Here is a 16,928-nt window from a genome sequence, read left to right as displayed (position 1 = left end):
TACAAATACAGATACGGATATGGATATAGATATAGATATATAGATACAGATAAAGACAGCTGCTACAGAACAGGTCATAATGTAAATAAGCTTGTGGGACAAAATAAGCAACTAATGTTCTCATTTGATATATTACTAAAGTAATAATAAATATGAAGACTGATATATCATTCCATTGTTTAATCAAACATTTATTGAATAAGTTTAAATCAATCAATATCTATCTATCATTATTATTATACATAATTATATGTCATTGTTGATATAGGCTATAAATTATAACTATATATATATATATATATATATATATATATATATATATATATATTATTTCTCTTTCTCAAATGACAATGAACTTGTACTTTATTTGGTCACAGTACAAAAGCCATATTCATAAAAATGTATGCCATGAGTTAAAATATTTTTTTCATATTTTATTTAACATTTTAATTTGTTCCTGTTCTGAACTGCATTTTTTAGTGTGTTGCATAATTTCTATTCAATTTAATTAAGAAAAAAAAAATTGTAGGCTACTGTGCAAATGATTAGGCTAAAATGATAATCATCCGAAAGTTGGAAAATGTGTAGGGAAATATTCAAAGAGGTTTATATTCAAAGATTTATATTCCTCTTACATAGATATTCTTGTTATACCATTAAAATAGCAAAATGATTTTGCAACAGAACATGGAGGATTTTTGTACAGCTCAGTCAAACTGATGGATAAAGGAGTATAGGCTACTATATAGTGGCTTTATGGTTTGAAATGATGGTCCAGTCTTTTTGAGTGGAACTTCCTCAAACCGAAAGTACTTCCCATAATGTAAACTCGTTATGAAAGAGCTGGATACTTTAAAGCTGTCCGGACACGGAAAATACTGTTGTGATGGATGGATGGGTGTGAAGTGAACAAAAGAAGAACCGTCATTAAAACAATCGGGAAACTAGACACTTTTACTTTCGGTTTTAAGTTCTGCACGACGGATTCCTCTTCAAGTTCTATAAAATAATCAAGAACAGCGAGTAAAACTCAGTTGCTCGGTTTAATGTGCGGCTCGGATTCCTCCTCCGCAAGATCGTGTTTATTAAAGCAGGGTTCGCGGAACTCGACGGCGAAATGAAGAAGATTGTTTTTCTCTGGGGGATCCTGGTAGTCTTGTACGGTGAGTGAGTGGTACGTATCTTAAACAGTTATGGTTTCACTTTATTGTCCCACAAGCACTCTCATGTTTTCTATTCTGTGAAGCTGTAAACCACATTAAAGAACACAGACAACCGCTTTTAGAGATTAACTGGTATAAAGTTTGCTTTGCGTTTGGCGGTCGGCATTCGCAAATATAGGGAGCGTCTAAAAAGTTACACACGATATTGGCTACATAACCTAGGCTACATAACCTAGGCTACATGTCTCTAACTGCAATAGCATTTGGAAATAATAACTTTTCAGTCATACAATCAAGTGTAAAGTGTGCATGTAGGTGTAGGATGCACTCCTTTTAGATTTTATGTATTTATATAACTGTAAAATCACATGTAAACATATAGGAGAGAGCGGGGCACAACCTAACACTTTTGGACTTTCTCAGTTTGTGTAAATTTACTTAGGGTTCAGAGTATTTATTTTGTCACATGAATTTCACTTGTCTAGTACAATTTGAATGAATTTGTTTCATTAATGCAATGTATAGGCCTAGCTACTTTATTCTTGATTTACTCTGAAAGAATGGAAGTCAACTGTGACAACATGCCCCCTAGGAGGAGTACATTATAACATGACCATATAACAGATTAAAATGCTATCTTATCTAATAAAAAATATATACCATAATAAAATATTTTCTCAATAAAATACAATTATCAACTTTTTCATCAAAATAATGGCATTTTTTAATAATTAAAAATAAATCATTTTTGAGTTTGACAAAAAACACTACAAAAATACTGCATTGTCAAAAAAATTATAATAATTCATAATTTCTGAACATTGACTCAGTCTTTATTCACCTTTTTCTCAATAGAATTCATAAAAGTATAGAATAGAATATCATAGTTCTAAATAGTAAACCAGTGTGACAACATGCCCCGTCTGCACAACTGAGGTTTAAACCCTGCGAGTGTCTTCTGCTAGTTCGCGAAGCATTAAATAACTATCTCAACTGGTCAGTAACAGATATAAGATTAAAATAATAATAATACTAGATAAAAAGTGATATCTCCAAATATATATATTTTTATTTTGCCGCATTTTTTCTCTCTCTATAGGCTTATAGTGTTGATATGATTCGTCATGCTGGCATGAGTGGAAAGATTTAAAGCATGTGTGTGACAACTAACCCCACGCTAGATTGTGCTCCGCTCACCCCTATTTCACTGTATGAATCATACAAAATATATGACATAGCTGACACCTATGAACACTTTACCGTTATAGTTTTATGTCTGAAAGACATTCTCTTCAAATGCTATTAAGCTTTAAATTGTTGTATATTTTGTGTATGATCCCATACGGTAGTGAAATACATGGCAATTTTTATATATGATTTGACTGTTTACTTTATTAAATAAAAAATCTAAAACGTGTGCATCATAACTGACACTAATACATGAACACAGATTATTTAATTACTGTAAGTCATTATCTTTAAATGCTACTGAAGTTAGAAACGTGAATATAACTTTAGTTTATAGACGCTTCTTAATTTTGCAAACATCAAACCAACTTTATGCCAGTTTTGGAACATGCAAATCCCACAAGAACTTGCATGAGAAAGCTAATATAGCATTAAGGTTATGAATAAGCTGGTGTGTTCCAAAACAATGACAAAATTCAGGAGATATATAAGCATTCAAAACTTACAGTCTTTCACTTCCGCTAAAATGGATCAGGGATTTTTATGACATCACCGCGGACTTCAGCTTCTCATCACATCTTCTGTCCAATCAAATGCTCTCTAGAATCTAAAGGCTAAATTACATATAACACTGCGAAATGAGAAATGTCTTGCCTTGTAAAAATATCTCAACGATTTATGATATAGAAATGTAAATCTTCATAAGGTATTAAACTTGTTATCTTAATAAGTAAAAAAAAATCTGCCAGTGCTGTAAGACAAAATACATTTAACTAAAGGCCCCCTGAAATCAAAACATAATTCTTTCAGCTATTGGTATGAATATGTTAGCATTAAGGTTATGAATAAGCTGTTGTGCTCCAAAACAATGGCAAAAATCGCTTTTATGAGATATAAAGATTCAAAACGTACAGTCTCTCACTTCCGCTAAAATGTATCAGCTAAAAAAATAGATTTTTATAACGTCACTGCAGACTTCAGCTTCTCATCACATCTTAAAATTTGTCGACTGTATATTCAGGTTTCAGCAGAACCGAACTTTCTTTCGGCCAACTGATGCTGTGCTGATACATGAGCACGGGTGAACCGAGGACTAAAATGAGGGGCCGAATTCGGCGAAATGTAAGTTTATTTAATAACAAAACCAAAAAAAATTTATTAAGACCAGTTTATTAACTTTATATCTTTAAGACATGTAAAACATCCGCGTTTGCACTGTAGGGTTCATTTGCAAAACGTAAATGTAAGAATCGTATCCAAGATGATTATAACGAAGTTATGATTACAAATGCCTTTATTTAAATGTATTTTTATCCGCCGGGATGATAGAATTGACGTCATTACGTGAGGACGTAAAAGAACAGGTGAACCGGTTTGTTGAACCGGTTCATTGAAACAAACTGTCCGAAAGAACCGGTTCGTGGAAAAGAACCGGACTTCCCATCACTACACTAAATTAATAATTTATTATAGTTTTGTGTGTGGTTCAGGGAGGACGGCATCCTAGCGCCCTCTAATGGCGGTCGTCTCGCTTCCCCCCTATCGCCTGTGAGCGGAAAAAACACACTTGCAACTTTGAGCCGGCGGCCCGCGTCAGGAAGTATCGCGTGATATCAGGTCTCGCGATGTAAAGAATTGCTATCTATTCACACTGAGAACAACTGAGGGACTCACACACACACAACTATTACAAAGTGTGAAAACATCCACTGATGCTCAAGAATGAAACATGATGCATTAAAAATCAAGCTGTGCCAACTTTTTTACAACAATGATAAGGGTAAATTGCACTTCAGGGAGACGCAGGTATATCATAGCTTCTGAAGGGCAGAGTGTGTGTCTGATTGATGGAGTGCAATAATCACGGTCCTGTCTTTGCAGTGTCCTTTACAAGTATATTCATTCTTGATTTTGGTTTTAATTAGTGTGTACAGTTTTTTTTTGATGGTTTCATCTTTATTCATGTTGTCTATTTAGTTTTGCTTAAAGTGTCTCATGTTTTTGCTAAATATTTTAAACCTTTTTCTTAATGTAATTTATCAGTTGAATGTTGCAATTCTGCTGCTTTTGTTGAACATATTTGAGGTCCTTAAAAATAAAAATGAGTTTTGTTGCTGCTTGCTGTGTTTGTGGCTTTATTGACAACTAGTTTTGATAAGCTAATATGACGCATTTCTATGTTGAAGGCCAGTAGCATTTAAAATGGTATGTGTACGCTTATTTATAGAGGTTTATTTAAATAATGAGCATAATATAAGTGAAATTTTGGACAGGTGGTGGCGCTAGAGGGAATGAGTTAGAGACACCAAAATTGGTGCAATTACTGTTGGGACTGTCCTCTATCAGAATGTCAAACCAAAATAAGTTTCCCGCAAACGGTTCTATAGGCTGCCATAGACGCCCAGTCGGAAGAAAAAGAAGAAGAAGAAGATCCGGAACAGATACAATAGGTGCCCGCACCTTCAGTGCTTGGCCCCTAAATATAGCTGCAAGCAGCAATCACCGGGGCCAAGCGCAAGCAAGACGACAAGATGTGCCAAAGTGGCTGGGAGTGTGAGACCAACTGCAGCAAGGAGCAAAAGTGGCTGGGAGTGTGAGACAAACTGCAGCAAGGAGCAATTAAAGACATTTAAATATGAATTTTGGCAAAATGGTTGAAAAAAAACATACAATAACTAAAAATATGATTATCACTTTCGACCAATAGGTGGCACAGTTACGAAACTGATGTGATGTGGTCAGAGTGAAGTGACAATGACACATACAAAGTTTGGTGTCAATATGTCAAGGCATTGCCGATATAAAGCCTGAATAGTCATTTTGGCATCATGCCTCAACTTTGCCACTACGGTATACGAAAACGGTTTCGTCTATCGACACGAAATCCATAACTTTTACTCGGCACGGTCTGGAGATTTTGGTGAAAATCGGACGTTCGGTCTAGGAGGAGTTAGAAAAAGTAGGTTTTAAAGTGATTTAACTGATTATTCCCTGGAATTTGTGAAGATTTGACATCGCGTGCACAAGAAGATACAGGGATTTACCGGTGAGGGAGTGAACATTTCCGTCCATGTTCGGGGGGTTATCACGTTGGTGTACGAACTGAGAAACTGTCTGTTTCTGGTCGGGTCAAGACACCAGATATGCAAGAGGACATATATACGGAAACTGCCGGAATTCGCAATTCTGACTTAAAAACACACAATTTTATAGTTTAAATCTTGCAATTCTGACACCTTTTATTAGAATTGTGAGAGATAAACTCGCAATTGCGAGTTATAAAGTCCAATTCAAATGAAACAAGCTTCAATAACAAACGCTCTATTAACCTTACTAGAAGAACGTTTGTTCATAACTTTGAGAGAAACTTGACAGAACATAGCTAAATTAATGAGAACTGTTAACGGGGTTTGCATGTGCTCGGCTTTTAGCATGCACTTGCCACGAGTTCTCTTCTCTTTCACCCTTCTTCGGCTCTTTGTGATGCTCTTCGTAACTTTCCGAATCCCAGAGGGCAGAAGCATGCTGCACTTCATTATTGATTGCTCTTATAATGTCAATAAGAGTTTTCAAGAATAGTATGTTTTTAAAAAGATAAAGAATAAAGGACAAAAATAACAATACAGCTGCTCTTTTCTCATATTTATGAAAACATGTACAGCACAAATGTTCTCTTCGTCAAAGAGCCATGATAATTACTGTTCATACAATCTTTAGGAAGGGAGATAGGCGGAGAAGGTGAAAGGAATGATGGAGAATGTGAGAGAAAGGGAAAATAAGAGGAGGTTGAGTACGCTTCTGAAGTTGGACTTGGATGTTGGCTTTTCAACGTTGAATTCAACAAATCCAGGTGGGTTGCTGCTCATGTAAGACTTGATCCAGTCCTGGTACTGAGAAACTCGGGTGTACACAACAGGATGTTTGGGGTCATCACATCTACTAATATAACTCGCAATGCCGGACTCAATCCACAGGGAGCCATTCCTACTGACCATTGGACCTCCAATGTTGATCTGTATTGACAAACATTCAGCATTTATATCTCTGACAACATACAGTGAACAACTGTTACAGACATAAGTATGCAATAGTGTAGCCTGCGTACAGAGAGGCCTTACAAGCTGCTTTATCTGCTTATTTTTCAACCCTATTATAAGAAAATAAACATAATCCTAGGTATTTATTTTAAACAGTGGCTAAACTAACGAAAAATAAAGCTTCAAAAATATTTATAGATATATTTATGAAATTTACCCATTTAAACTTGTTTTTATTATTTAGTTTGGGTGAAAGTATATGGTGTTTTATAAAACAAATATATATACAGAAAACAAATATTTGTGTGTGCTGTAAAGTGGTTCGAAAAATGAAATCGGAATCGGCTAAAATCTGTATCGGCAGGTCAAACTCAATGAAAAATTGTAATTGGTGCATCTCTTTTCTGATTGGCTGATATCAAACACCATCACATAATCTGATGTTCACAGATGTTTTATTTATTTATTTCTACATTTGCCGTAGTATTGTCGATGGGTTCAATAACACATCCTGCAACAGGGGGGCCTTGGCCAGAACCTCGTGGCATTTGGGGGGCCCTGTCATGGAAAAGTTTGGGAACCCCTGACCTAGAGTACTGTCTAACACTTGATGGCTGCTCTGTTAAGTCTTCGTCGTCGGTTAGGAACCTGGGTGTGCTCTTTGATACCAATCTCTCATTTGAAAGTCACGTGTCTAGTATCTGTAAATCCGCATTTTTCCATCTTAAAAATATATCTAAATTACATCATATGCTCTCATAGACAAATGCGAAGCAATTAGTTCATACGTTTATGACCTCAAGGCTAGATTATTGTAATGCTCTACTGGGTGGTTGCCCTGCACGCTTAATAAACAAACTACAGCTAGTCCAAAACGCAGCAGCTCGAGTTCTTACCAGAACCAGGAAGTACGACCATATTAGCCCCGTTCTGTCAACACTGCATTGGCTCACTATTAAACATCGTATACATTTTAAAATATTGCTGATCACTTACAAAGCACTAAATGGTTTAGCTCCGCAGTACTTGAGCGAGCTCTTAACGCATTATAGTCCTTCACGTCTACTGCGATCTCAAAATTCTGGCCAGTTAATAATACCTAGAATATCAAAATCGACTGCTGGCGGTAGATCAAATCTATTGTTTCAAATCTAGACTAAAAACACATCTCTTCGGCCTAGCATACACACAACACATTGTAGACTTATATAATTCAATGTTAGGCTGCATAGTTTAGATCAGCCGGACCGGGAACACTTCCCATAAATCTTGATGTACTCGTTACATCATAAGAAGGATGGCGTCTACGCTAATATTAGTGTCTCTCTTTATTCCGAGGTTTACAGCAGTCCGCATCCAGATCTGATGAAGGGCCTGTGCCTGGACACACTCACACACACACTCCAGATCTGATGAAGGACCTGCGCCTGGACACACTCACACACACACTCCAGATCTGATGAAGGACCTGCGCCTGGACACACTCACACACACACTCCAGATCTGATGAAGGACCTGCGCCTGGACACACTCACACACACACTCCGGATCTGATGAAGGACCTGCGCCTGGACACACTCACACACACACTCCAGATCTGATGAAGGACCTGCGCCTGGACACACTCACACACACACTCCGGATCTGATGAAGGACCTGCGCCTGGACACACTTTCACACACACACTCCAGATCTGATGAAGGACCTGCGCCTGGACACACTCACACAAACACTCCAGATCTGATGAAGCCATGAAGGGCCTGTGCCTGGACACACTCACACACACACTCCAGATCTGATGAAGGACCTGCGCCTGGACACACTCACACACACACTCCGGATCTGAAGAAGGACCTGCGCCTGGACACACTCACACACACACTCCGGATCTGATGAAGGACCTGCGCCTGGACACACTCACACACACACTCCAGATCTGATGAAGGACCTGCGCCTGGACACACTCACACACACACTCCAGATCTGATGAAGGACCTGCGCCTGGACACACTCACACACACACTCCGGATCTGAAGAAGGACCTGCGCCTGGACACACTCACACACACACTCCGGATCTGATGAAGGACCTGCGCCTGGACACACTCACACACACACTCCAGATCTGATGAAGGACCTGCGCCTGGACACACTCACACACACACTCCGGATCTGATGAAGGACCTGCGCCTGGACACACTCACACACACACTCCAGATCTGATGAAGGACCTGCGCCTGGACACACTCACACACACACTCCGGATCTGATGAAGGACCTGCGCCTGGACACACTCTCACACACACACTCCAGATCTGATGAAGGACCTGCGCCTGGACACACTCACACACACACTCCATTTCTGATGAAGGACCTGCGCCTGGACACACTCACACACACACTCCGGATCTGAAGAAGGACCTGCGCCTGGACACACTCACACACACACTCCGGATCTGATGAAGGACCTGCGCCTGGACACACTCACACACACACTCCAGATCTGATGAAGGACCTGCGCCTGGACACACTCACACACACACTCCGGATCTGATGAAGGACCTGCGCCTGGACACACTCTCACACACACACTCCAGATCTGATGAAGGACCTGCGCCTGGACACACTCACACACACACTCCAGATCTGATGAAGGACCTGCGCCTGGACACACTCATACACACACTCCGGATCTGATGAAGGACCTGCGCCTGGACACACTCTCACACACACACTCCAGATCTGATGAAGGACCTGCGCCTGGACACACTCACACACACACTCCATTTCTGATGAAGGACCTGCGCCTGGACACACTCACACACACACTCCGGATCTGAAGAAGGACCTGCGCCTGGACACACTCACACACACACTCCGGATCTGATGAAGGACCTGCGCCTGGACACACTCACACACACACTCCAGATCTGATGAAGGACCTGCGCCTGGACACACTCACACACACACTCCGGATCTGATGAAGGACCTGCGCCTGGACACACTCACACACACACTCCGGATCTGATGAAGGACCTGTGCCTGGACACACTCACACACACACTCCGTTTCTGATGAAGGACCTGCGCCTGGACACACTCTCACACACACACTCCAGATCTGATGAAGGGCCTGTGCCTGGACACACTCACACACACACACTCCAGATCTGATGAAGGGCCTGTGCCTGGACACACTCACACACACACACTCCAGATCTGATGAAGGGCCTGTGCCTGGACACACTCACACACACACACACTCCAGATCTGATGATAAATGTAAATGGTAAATGTAATCAGAAATTAGGCATAATTATTGCGCTCCTATTTGTCATGCATACATTGCTCGTTCAATGTGAAGTTTAGCAGCAAAATGGAAATATGTGCACGACTTTCTAACATTTACAGATGGAGAATATACCTGTGAAATGTAAGTTTTGCACTGAGGAAAACACCATGTCTCAAACGCATGAAACAGCAGAAAATATACGCTGTGTGATGGTGGATTGATTTGATCCATGATCGACCTCTAGCATTGCTTAAGAAAAGCATGCACACGCAATTATCCAGACTAGATAAACCTGGATCAAATTAGTAGGATTGTGGACTTCAATTACCTTTTATGAAACTGTTAGGTTCATTCAAGTCAAGTTTTAGAGTTGAATCCCCTATTTTCTTTTATGAAACAGCCCTCAGGTCTTAGCTTAACTTGCCACAACAAATGTGAAATTAAAAGACTTTTCTTTTATGAAACCCTGCTAAATGTATGTAATCGTGATGTTTTTGCCTATTTGAACTTCCTTTGGCTTAGGGGAATAGTTTACTGAGCTGCTCGCCTGGGTTTTAGTATTAAGAGTCTATTGTTATCCTCGATGGAGTGAACAAATTTGTGAAGGCTACTTTTCTTTATCACTGTTGTTGTAGATTTATCTCAAGTGTGGGGTTTTATGTGAAGTGATTGCACCTGTATATTTTTATACCTTTGCTGTGTGAATTTCACGTGTGATTGTGTGCAGAGTTAGATAGCCTACAACTTAGTGAGGTAATAAGTGTGGTAGCCTCTTACTATATATTCCCTGACCACTAGGGGGCGCTGGATTGTAATATTCCTCCCAGCCATTGAACGGACGCCGCAAATTAAATCTATGTTTTTTTTTTTTTTTGTCTTCATGCATATGATTGCATAGTTTTTAAATTATTGTATAAATAAATTTTGTACTTTTTTCTAAGATTGTGTACGTCTGTTACTTGTGTATCACAAGGATAAAAGTCCTGCGTGTTTCTAAGTTGATACGGCTACATTTTATTTTATTTTATTATTATGTTCCCTTAGGTGCAATTATAGTATTACTATAATTTATAGTAATACTATATTTAAAATTTAGTGATTTATGACCTTTTCCCACCCTGTTTCTCATCCTCTGATTCAAACAGTCTTTTTGGGGGTGTTTCCCCTTTAAGAGTTCAGTGTTAACGCCCACTGTTATGATTGGCTAACGTCAGTGCCTATGCATCAATTATTAACGCCCCCAGCCAGAACATTTGCGGATTCATTCAGCGTATTTAAAAAGTTTTAAATACATTACTTACAGTTTGCGTCGTCGTGGTTGAGCCCACAATAGTCGGCACGGACTTATCTTTGAGCAAAAGTTTTCTGGCAAAGCCAGCATCATTTTGGGATTTGTTCTCAAAACAGTCATCCTTCAAATGGACTGGGACGTCCGCAAAAAAATAAAGTGCATCCATTTTCCCCTGACGACTGGATCTTTCGGCAGCGTATTCAAAGATGTTGTTTGTCCACAGCCAGGAACAGCACATCTGCATCTGGCATCGTAATTTCCCTGTACACAGACCCACTCGCTGTCCGGCGACTGAACACTTGTGAGGCGCGCGGGCGCGACAATGATACGAAATGAGCGTAGTTGTCTTGTGCCGGAGGCGGTCATTATGTAAACGCTGGTACGTCACTTCGTACCGTGACGTCACTTCTTACCATGGATCCAGAACGAGCTGTATTTAGAGCTTGATTAAATAAATGATTCGTTTATAATCGGGAGGACGTCTTAAGCTATGAAACTTGCAGGACGTTTTAATGACACAAAGACCTCTTATATACCAAAAGATCAAGGCAAATTTGGTTTCTCATGTCATGACCCCTTTAAGTCATCAGCACAAGATGACAACGGCCAGCTGGGCATTTTGAAATAAGCAAATTAACAACTAATGTTCATTTTTGGGTGAATTATCACTTTAAGTTGTATATTCAAAACTATTTACACTAAATATTATAGTCTGCCTTGCAGCTCCATGCTTTCCACTGTAGATCTGGTGAAGTAAAAAGCAGTAGTAGTGTACGAGTTCATGATCAGAGGAGTGAACTGGGCTTAATTAAGCAACTAGGTTGACAGGTAAGGTTTACAGGTGACCAAAAACTGGCGAGTAGTGTTTTGTAAATTGCTTTGGATTAAAAACGATTGAAATGAATGACTGGTATCTTACCGGACATATATTTTTCGCTCGCTGATTTCCAGCACAAATCTTATTGCTTGTGATAATCGGTCCATAAGAATTATAACAGTCACTGTAGCTCACAATTGATAACTTCACCTCCTGCAGTGTGTCAGTGACATCTGTGACACAGATCAGAGGACACATTTTATGGCTTTTAAAAAACATTTCTAGGTAAATTGTTGAGGTTTACAGTATTTTTGTAGTCAGTTAACTGGCAAGCTTCACATTTGTTCACTCACTGTTGCCCCATCCGGTGCCCAGTCCAGTGGCCCATCCAGTGGCCCAGCTCTCTGTACCAGTAGAAAATACTATACCAGCCGCCGGCAGACACACAGGCTTAATGTAATCAGAGAAAGTCACAGAAGAGGAGAGCTGGACCAGTGCTATGTCGTTGTTAACCATGGAAAAGTTATAGTTAGGATGGATGATGATTCGACTCGCTGTCCTGGATATCTCATTAGGGTTTAAACCGGACTGGCTCAGACGCCCGAAGTACATCACAATGTGAGATTCATTCAATCTGTAAATAGAGAAAGTATGCTTTAATACCACTATTATCAATCTACAAATGTATCTAAAGCGTTAAACATCATACCCCATGAAGCAGTAAGCTGCAGATAAAACCCAGTCTTTGGTGATTAGAGTCCCGCTGCAGATATGAAAGCGGATGAAATGAATGCTGACTTGCCACGGCCAAGCCCCCGCTGCCGCATTCTCCCCTCCAACCGCCGTCGCATTCTCGCCTCCAACCGCCGTCGCATTCGCCCCTCCAACCGCCGTCGCATTCGCCCCTCCAACCGCCGTCGCATTCGCCCCTCCAACCGCCGTCGCATTCGCCCCTCCAACTGCCGTCGCATTTGCCCCTCCAACCGCCGTCGCATTCGCTCCTCCAACCGCCGTCGCATTCGCCCCTCCAACCACCCTGTTATTGAGGGGGGCTCGACCACATACTGAAGAGAGAGAGCAAGATATGAGATTTCCTTGATAAAATGCCTCACAGACATTGAAGACACATTCTGTGAGTTTTATGGTCATTATTATTACTTACCATCTAACTGGCAGAGGGAACCTGTGTGGGTAGATAAAGACAAAGTAAGTATAAAACCATTTGGACGGAACTGATAAACTGGTTTTTGTAGCCCACAAACACTATTTCTGTTATGGAAATAACGGGATCCAGAAGCAAATGCAATCAATGAGAGATTATTAAAAATACAAAATAAACTCAGAAACACTGTAGAGAGACGGTCAGATGCTGAGACTGCTGGTGGTATCTCTGACAGGCTTTGGTAGCGAGGAACGGACTGCAATCCAACATGAACGAGAGGCAAAATAAAACTGGAACAGCAACTACACAGCAAGAGAAAGTGGCAGACATGAACCAATCAACGGAGCCACTCCTGCTTAATGAGGAAAAATAATATGATTCACCCCTGGAAGACAAGCTCTCTTGGAACAATGATGACATCGGACCGTAAACTCTCAGGCACAAACAAACAACCAGGTGCGAGACAAAGCATCAGACCTGACGGTAAGAAATGGAAAAATTAAAACGACTGAAAAACAGAGCTCACCGGACCTGCCTAGAGTTTAAATGATTGGCAGATTAGATGTACTCAAGGTTCTTGTGATTGGTCCAGCATTTCTTCACCTTGACAAAAAAAAGCCCATTCTCTAGCAGCCTCTGAAACACTCATCTGCCATGCTGAATGTGTTCTTGGAGAACAATATGTCATCCAGGGAGACATAAATTAACTGATCGACCATGTCTCTCAACACTGTGGGAGCATAGGAGAGCCCGAACGGCATGACCAAATATTCAAAATACCCCCTGGGGGTAATAGAAGCAGACCTCCACTCATCCCCCTCCCAAATGCGGACCAAATGATATGAGTTGTGAAGGTCCAACTTTGTGAAAAAGGAGGCATCCTTTTTCTTGTGTATACATCTTATATTTGTAAATGTATTGTATTTTATTTATTTTTAAAGGAAATTTTGTAGATTATATGTAAGTTTATGTAATATGTCTGGTCTGTATTCTGTGTCAATTTTGCTGCCGCAACACTGCAATTTCCCCTTGGGTATCAATAAAGTTTTTCTATTCGTTCTATTCTATTCTATTCTATTCTAAAGACACTCCAAAGCTGAAGACTTCAAAGGATAAGTATTCTTAACATTGATGTTGTTCAGTCCTGATAGTCAATGCAAGGACCCAATGAATCATCCTTCTTTTCCACGAAGAAGATCCCCGCACCTGCAAGAGAAGAGGAAGGGCGGAGAGCCAAATCGGTTTTCCTTGACATAACTCTGCCAACACTCGCGCCGCTGCCCTGCCAGTGACAGCAAGGTCAAACACTTTCCAGTGTTCCTCAGAGAAGGCTTGGTACGAGGAGCAGCACTGATGTTTCTGTTCCCAAACCACCATTTCCCATAGCGTCGCATCTTGGTGTCTCAAACTGATGATCGGTAATTCCAGCAGGCAATCCAACGTGAACGAGAGGCAAAACAGACAGGAACCACACACACACTCCAGATCTGATGAAGGTAGCATCAGTACATCAGTAGCTATGTTTCGATCCACACGTTTTTATCCGATTTAAGTGATATCGAATGAAAAATGCCTTATGGAAACAGTAAAATTTGATTGAATTTCATGAATATCGAATCAAATGAAATGCGTTCGGTCCCATCGGATTTTATCTTGATCGATATACGGCTTATGCAATAAACGCTGATGGAAACGAATAAATAATGAATTGCATTTTGTCTAGCAAAACTTTGTTCGCAAATGTTGGCTTTAATGTTGTGCGATTCAGTGCGAAAAATGAATGGAAACACCTTAAAATGTCTCAAATAAATTCGATATAGCAATTTGATCGCAAAACAGCATGTGACATCATTACACACAGGTTTTTATGCGCTTCAAAGCCGTTGGATGGAAACACACTTTCACCAGCTTTATTCGCATGAGTTTGTACCGAACTTCAGATAATTCGATTGACAAGTGGACGGAAACTTAGCTAGTGTCATTCAAATGCATAGATGCTAATCCAGTCTGCCTAACTATTCAAAGACTGGGCCAGGGGCTCCAAGAGCCATTACAGACAAAGGGTGAGAGTCTCAGTATTTGGACTCATTTACAGTTTTTCTCAATTGCTAAAACTCTAAAACCCATTGGCTGAACGAAGTTCTTACATTTCATTTGTACAGAGAGTCTGGCCTCTCTCCATCGACAAGCGTTAACTTCCTTGAAGGCAGGTACTCTGTTGAAGTTTAAAACTATTGGATCTGCCCAGAGCCACTCTGGATCTGCCATAACCAATCGCTAACGTTTGGTTGTGACGTATGACGACTCAAACTAGCGCACGACCTCAACGTCATCGTTCTCAGCCACTCCCTCTGTTCACTGATTGGACCGGTAAAACATTGACTGGAGAAAACCCAAGAATACACCACAATCCCAGACGTAGTTCTGAAGGAAAATGAAAATTGAGCGGAAGCACGTAGGAGGGCGGAGCCAGGCTACATGTTATCCATACTGGTAAACACAATTGGCAACAATCAAATACAAATAGAAAACACATGTCATTGATTGAACAACCACTCAAAATTTATTTAACCTGTTTCAAATGATGTGACACAACCAATATTTGAATTTTGTCCCTTTTATTATTGTATACTGTAGTACAGTCAATTGTTTGTTGATACTGTACAATGAAGAACTTGTATGGCTCTGAACATTGTGCTTTCCATTTGCTCAATAGATTTTGACTGGTTGCAGGTTCATATCAAGAATTACAGTATCACAGAGACAAAGGACAAGTTTGTGAGATGCAGGGTACATTGCTGTAAAAATAGGGGTACAAGGAGGAGGAAGAACACAAAAATTGCAAATATTATTTATGATAAATTTTAAGCTACTATGATAGAACATGTTTCGTTCATCAAAAGACAATGACGGAAAAATATTACATTTGTTTTGAGATTAAAAAAATTACTGAGAACTATATGTTTTGAACAATGTGTTTTCTATTTTTTGGTGTATTGTTTACTGACTGCTTAATAGTGTATATCATTTTGATCACTTTGTTTATGATTTGAGAGCAGTGTTTGATTCTGAACACAGTAATGCTTGAAGATGAATGTTTTCAGAAAATGGAGCAAGGTTTCAGAAATTGTGTTTTAGCAATTGAGAAAAACTGTAACTTACAATAGAGAAAACATGACTGGCAGGAATCTCTTGCTGGAAACTCTGCATAACCGCTGATATAACTTTCATAAACTTAAATGCTAAATTCAATGTACTCAACTTTCTCAATTTATATACTATTGTATTGGAACCGAGATGTAACATTTTATAAATTTGTAATACAACAGATCCAAAGGTTTTTACAATCATGAGAAACATAAATTGGCAAGTGAGTTTCTCAGGAATTAGTAAACAATTGAAAAAAACATTTAAATTTTTTTTTTGTAAGATATTACCTGCTATGTAGAGAAGTATGATTCCAGCAACACTCAACGCTGTGTTCAACTTCATACTTCTGTTCTGGTGTGTGATCTGACTGCTGTTTCCTCCACTGTCAGCTTTCTAATGAAATGTAAAGCAAATGTCACCGCATTTATAAAGAGTTCTCTGCCACACCCCAGCTCTAACTCATATTGTTTCTGAGCTTTTCTTAGGCGGCTTTAGAGATGTGGGTGAAACCTGACTATAGAAGAACAGTCAAACATTATTCCTCAGGCCTGGAGGTATACAGAGCCATAAGAGACACTGACAATGACATTATGACCCTTTAAAATAAAAATTTAAGTATGAAACTGGAATTTTTACACGCAACAGGTAAAACCAGACGACCTTCTGAACCAGGCGTTTCCACCAAGTCACATTATGCTCCACTCCTTCCACAGTGCTAACTAAGTGAAATTGAAATTGTTCTAAATCCCAAGATAATTGAACATTAAATGCACTCAAGTCAAAATCACATAGCCTACCTGTAAAATAATACTCAATCTCAACATTTTATA

The 16,928-nt window shown here is 39.8% G+C and overlaps 1 protein-coding gene across 1 annotated transcript; it reads right to left on the bottom strand.

Annotated features, from left to right (window-relative positions):
• Positions 1 to 5,937: 5,937 nt before the first annotated feature.
• LOC306997185 (putative serine protease 45) lies at positions 5,938 to 16,496 on the bottom strand. The gene is made up of 7 exons (XM_079610338.1): positions 16,386 to 16,496; positions 12,949 to 12,969; positions 12,795 to 12,850; positions 12,496 to 12,745; positions 12,140 to 12,420; positions 11,889 to 12,019; positions 5,938 to 6,364 (listed from the first exon to the last, which is right to left on the bottom strand). Exons 4-7 carry the CDS (start codon positions 12,498 to 12,500, stop codon positions 6,065 to 6,067), a joined length of 717 nt encoding a protein of 238 aa, XP_079466464.1. The 5' UTR covers positions 12,501 to 12,745; positions 12,795 to 12,850; positions 12,949 to 12,969; positions 16,386 to 16,496; the 3' UTR covers positions 5,938 to 6,064.
• Positions 16,497 to 16,928: the final 432 nt, after the last annotated feature.

Source organism: Phoxinus phoxinus (genome assembly GCF_949152265.1).
Source record: "Phoxinus phoxinus genome assembly, chromosome: 1".
Taxonomy (NCBI): Eukaryota; Metazoa; Chordata; class Actinopteri; order Cypriniformes; family Leuciscidae; genus Phoxinus; species Phoxinus phoxinus.
This window is presented reverse-complemented; position numbering and strand designations above follow the sequence as displayed.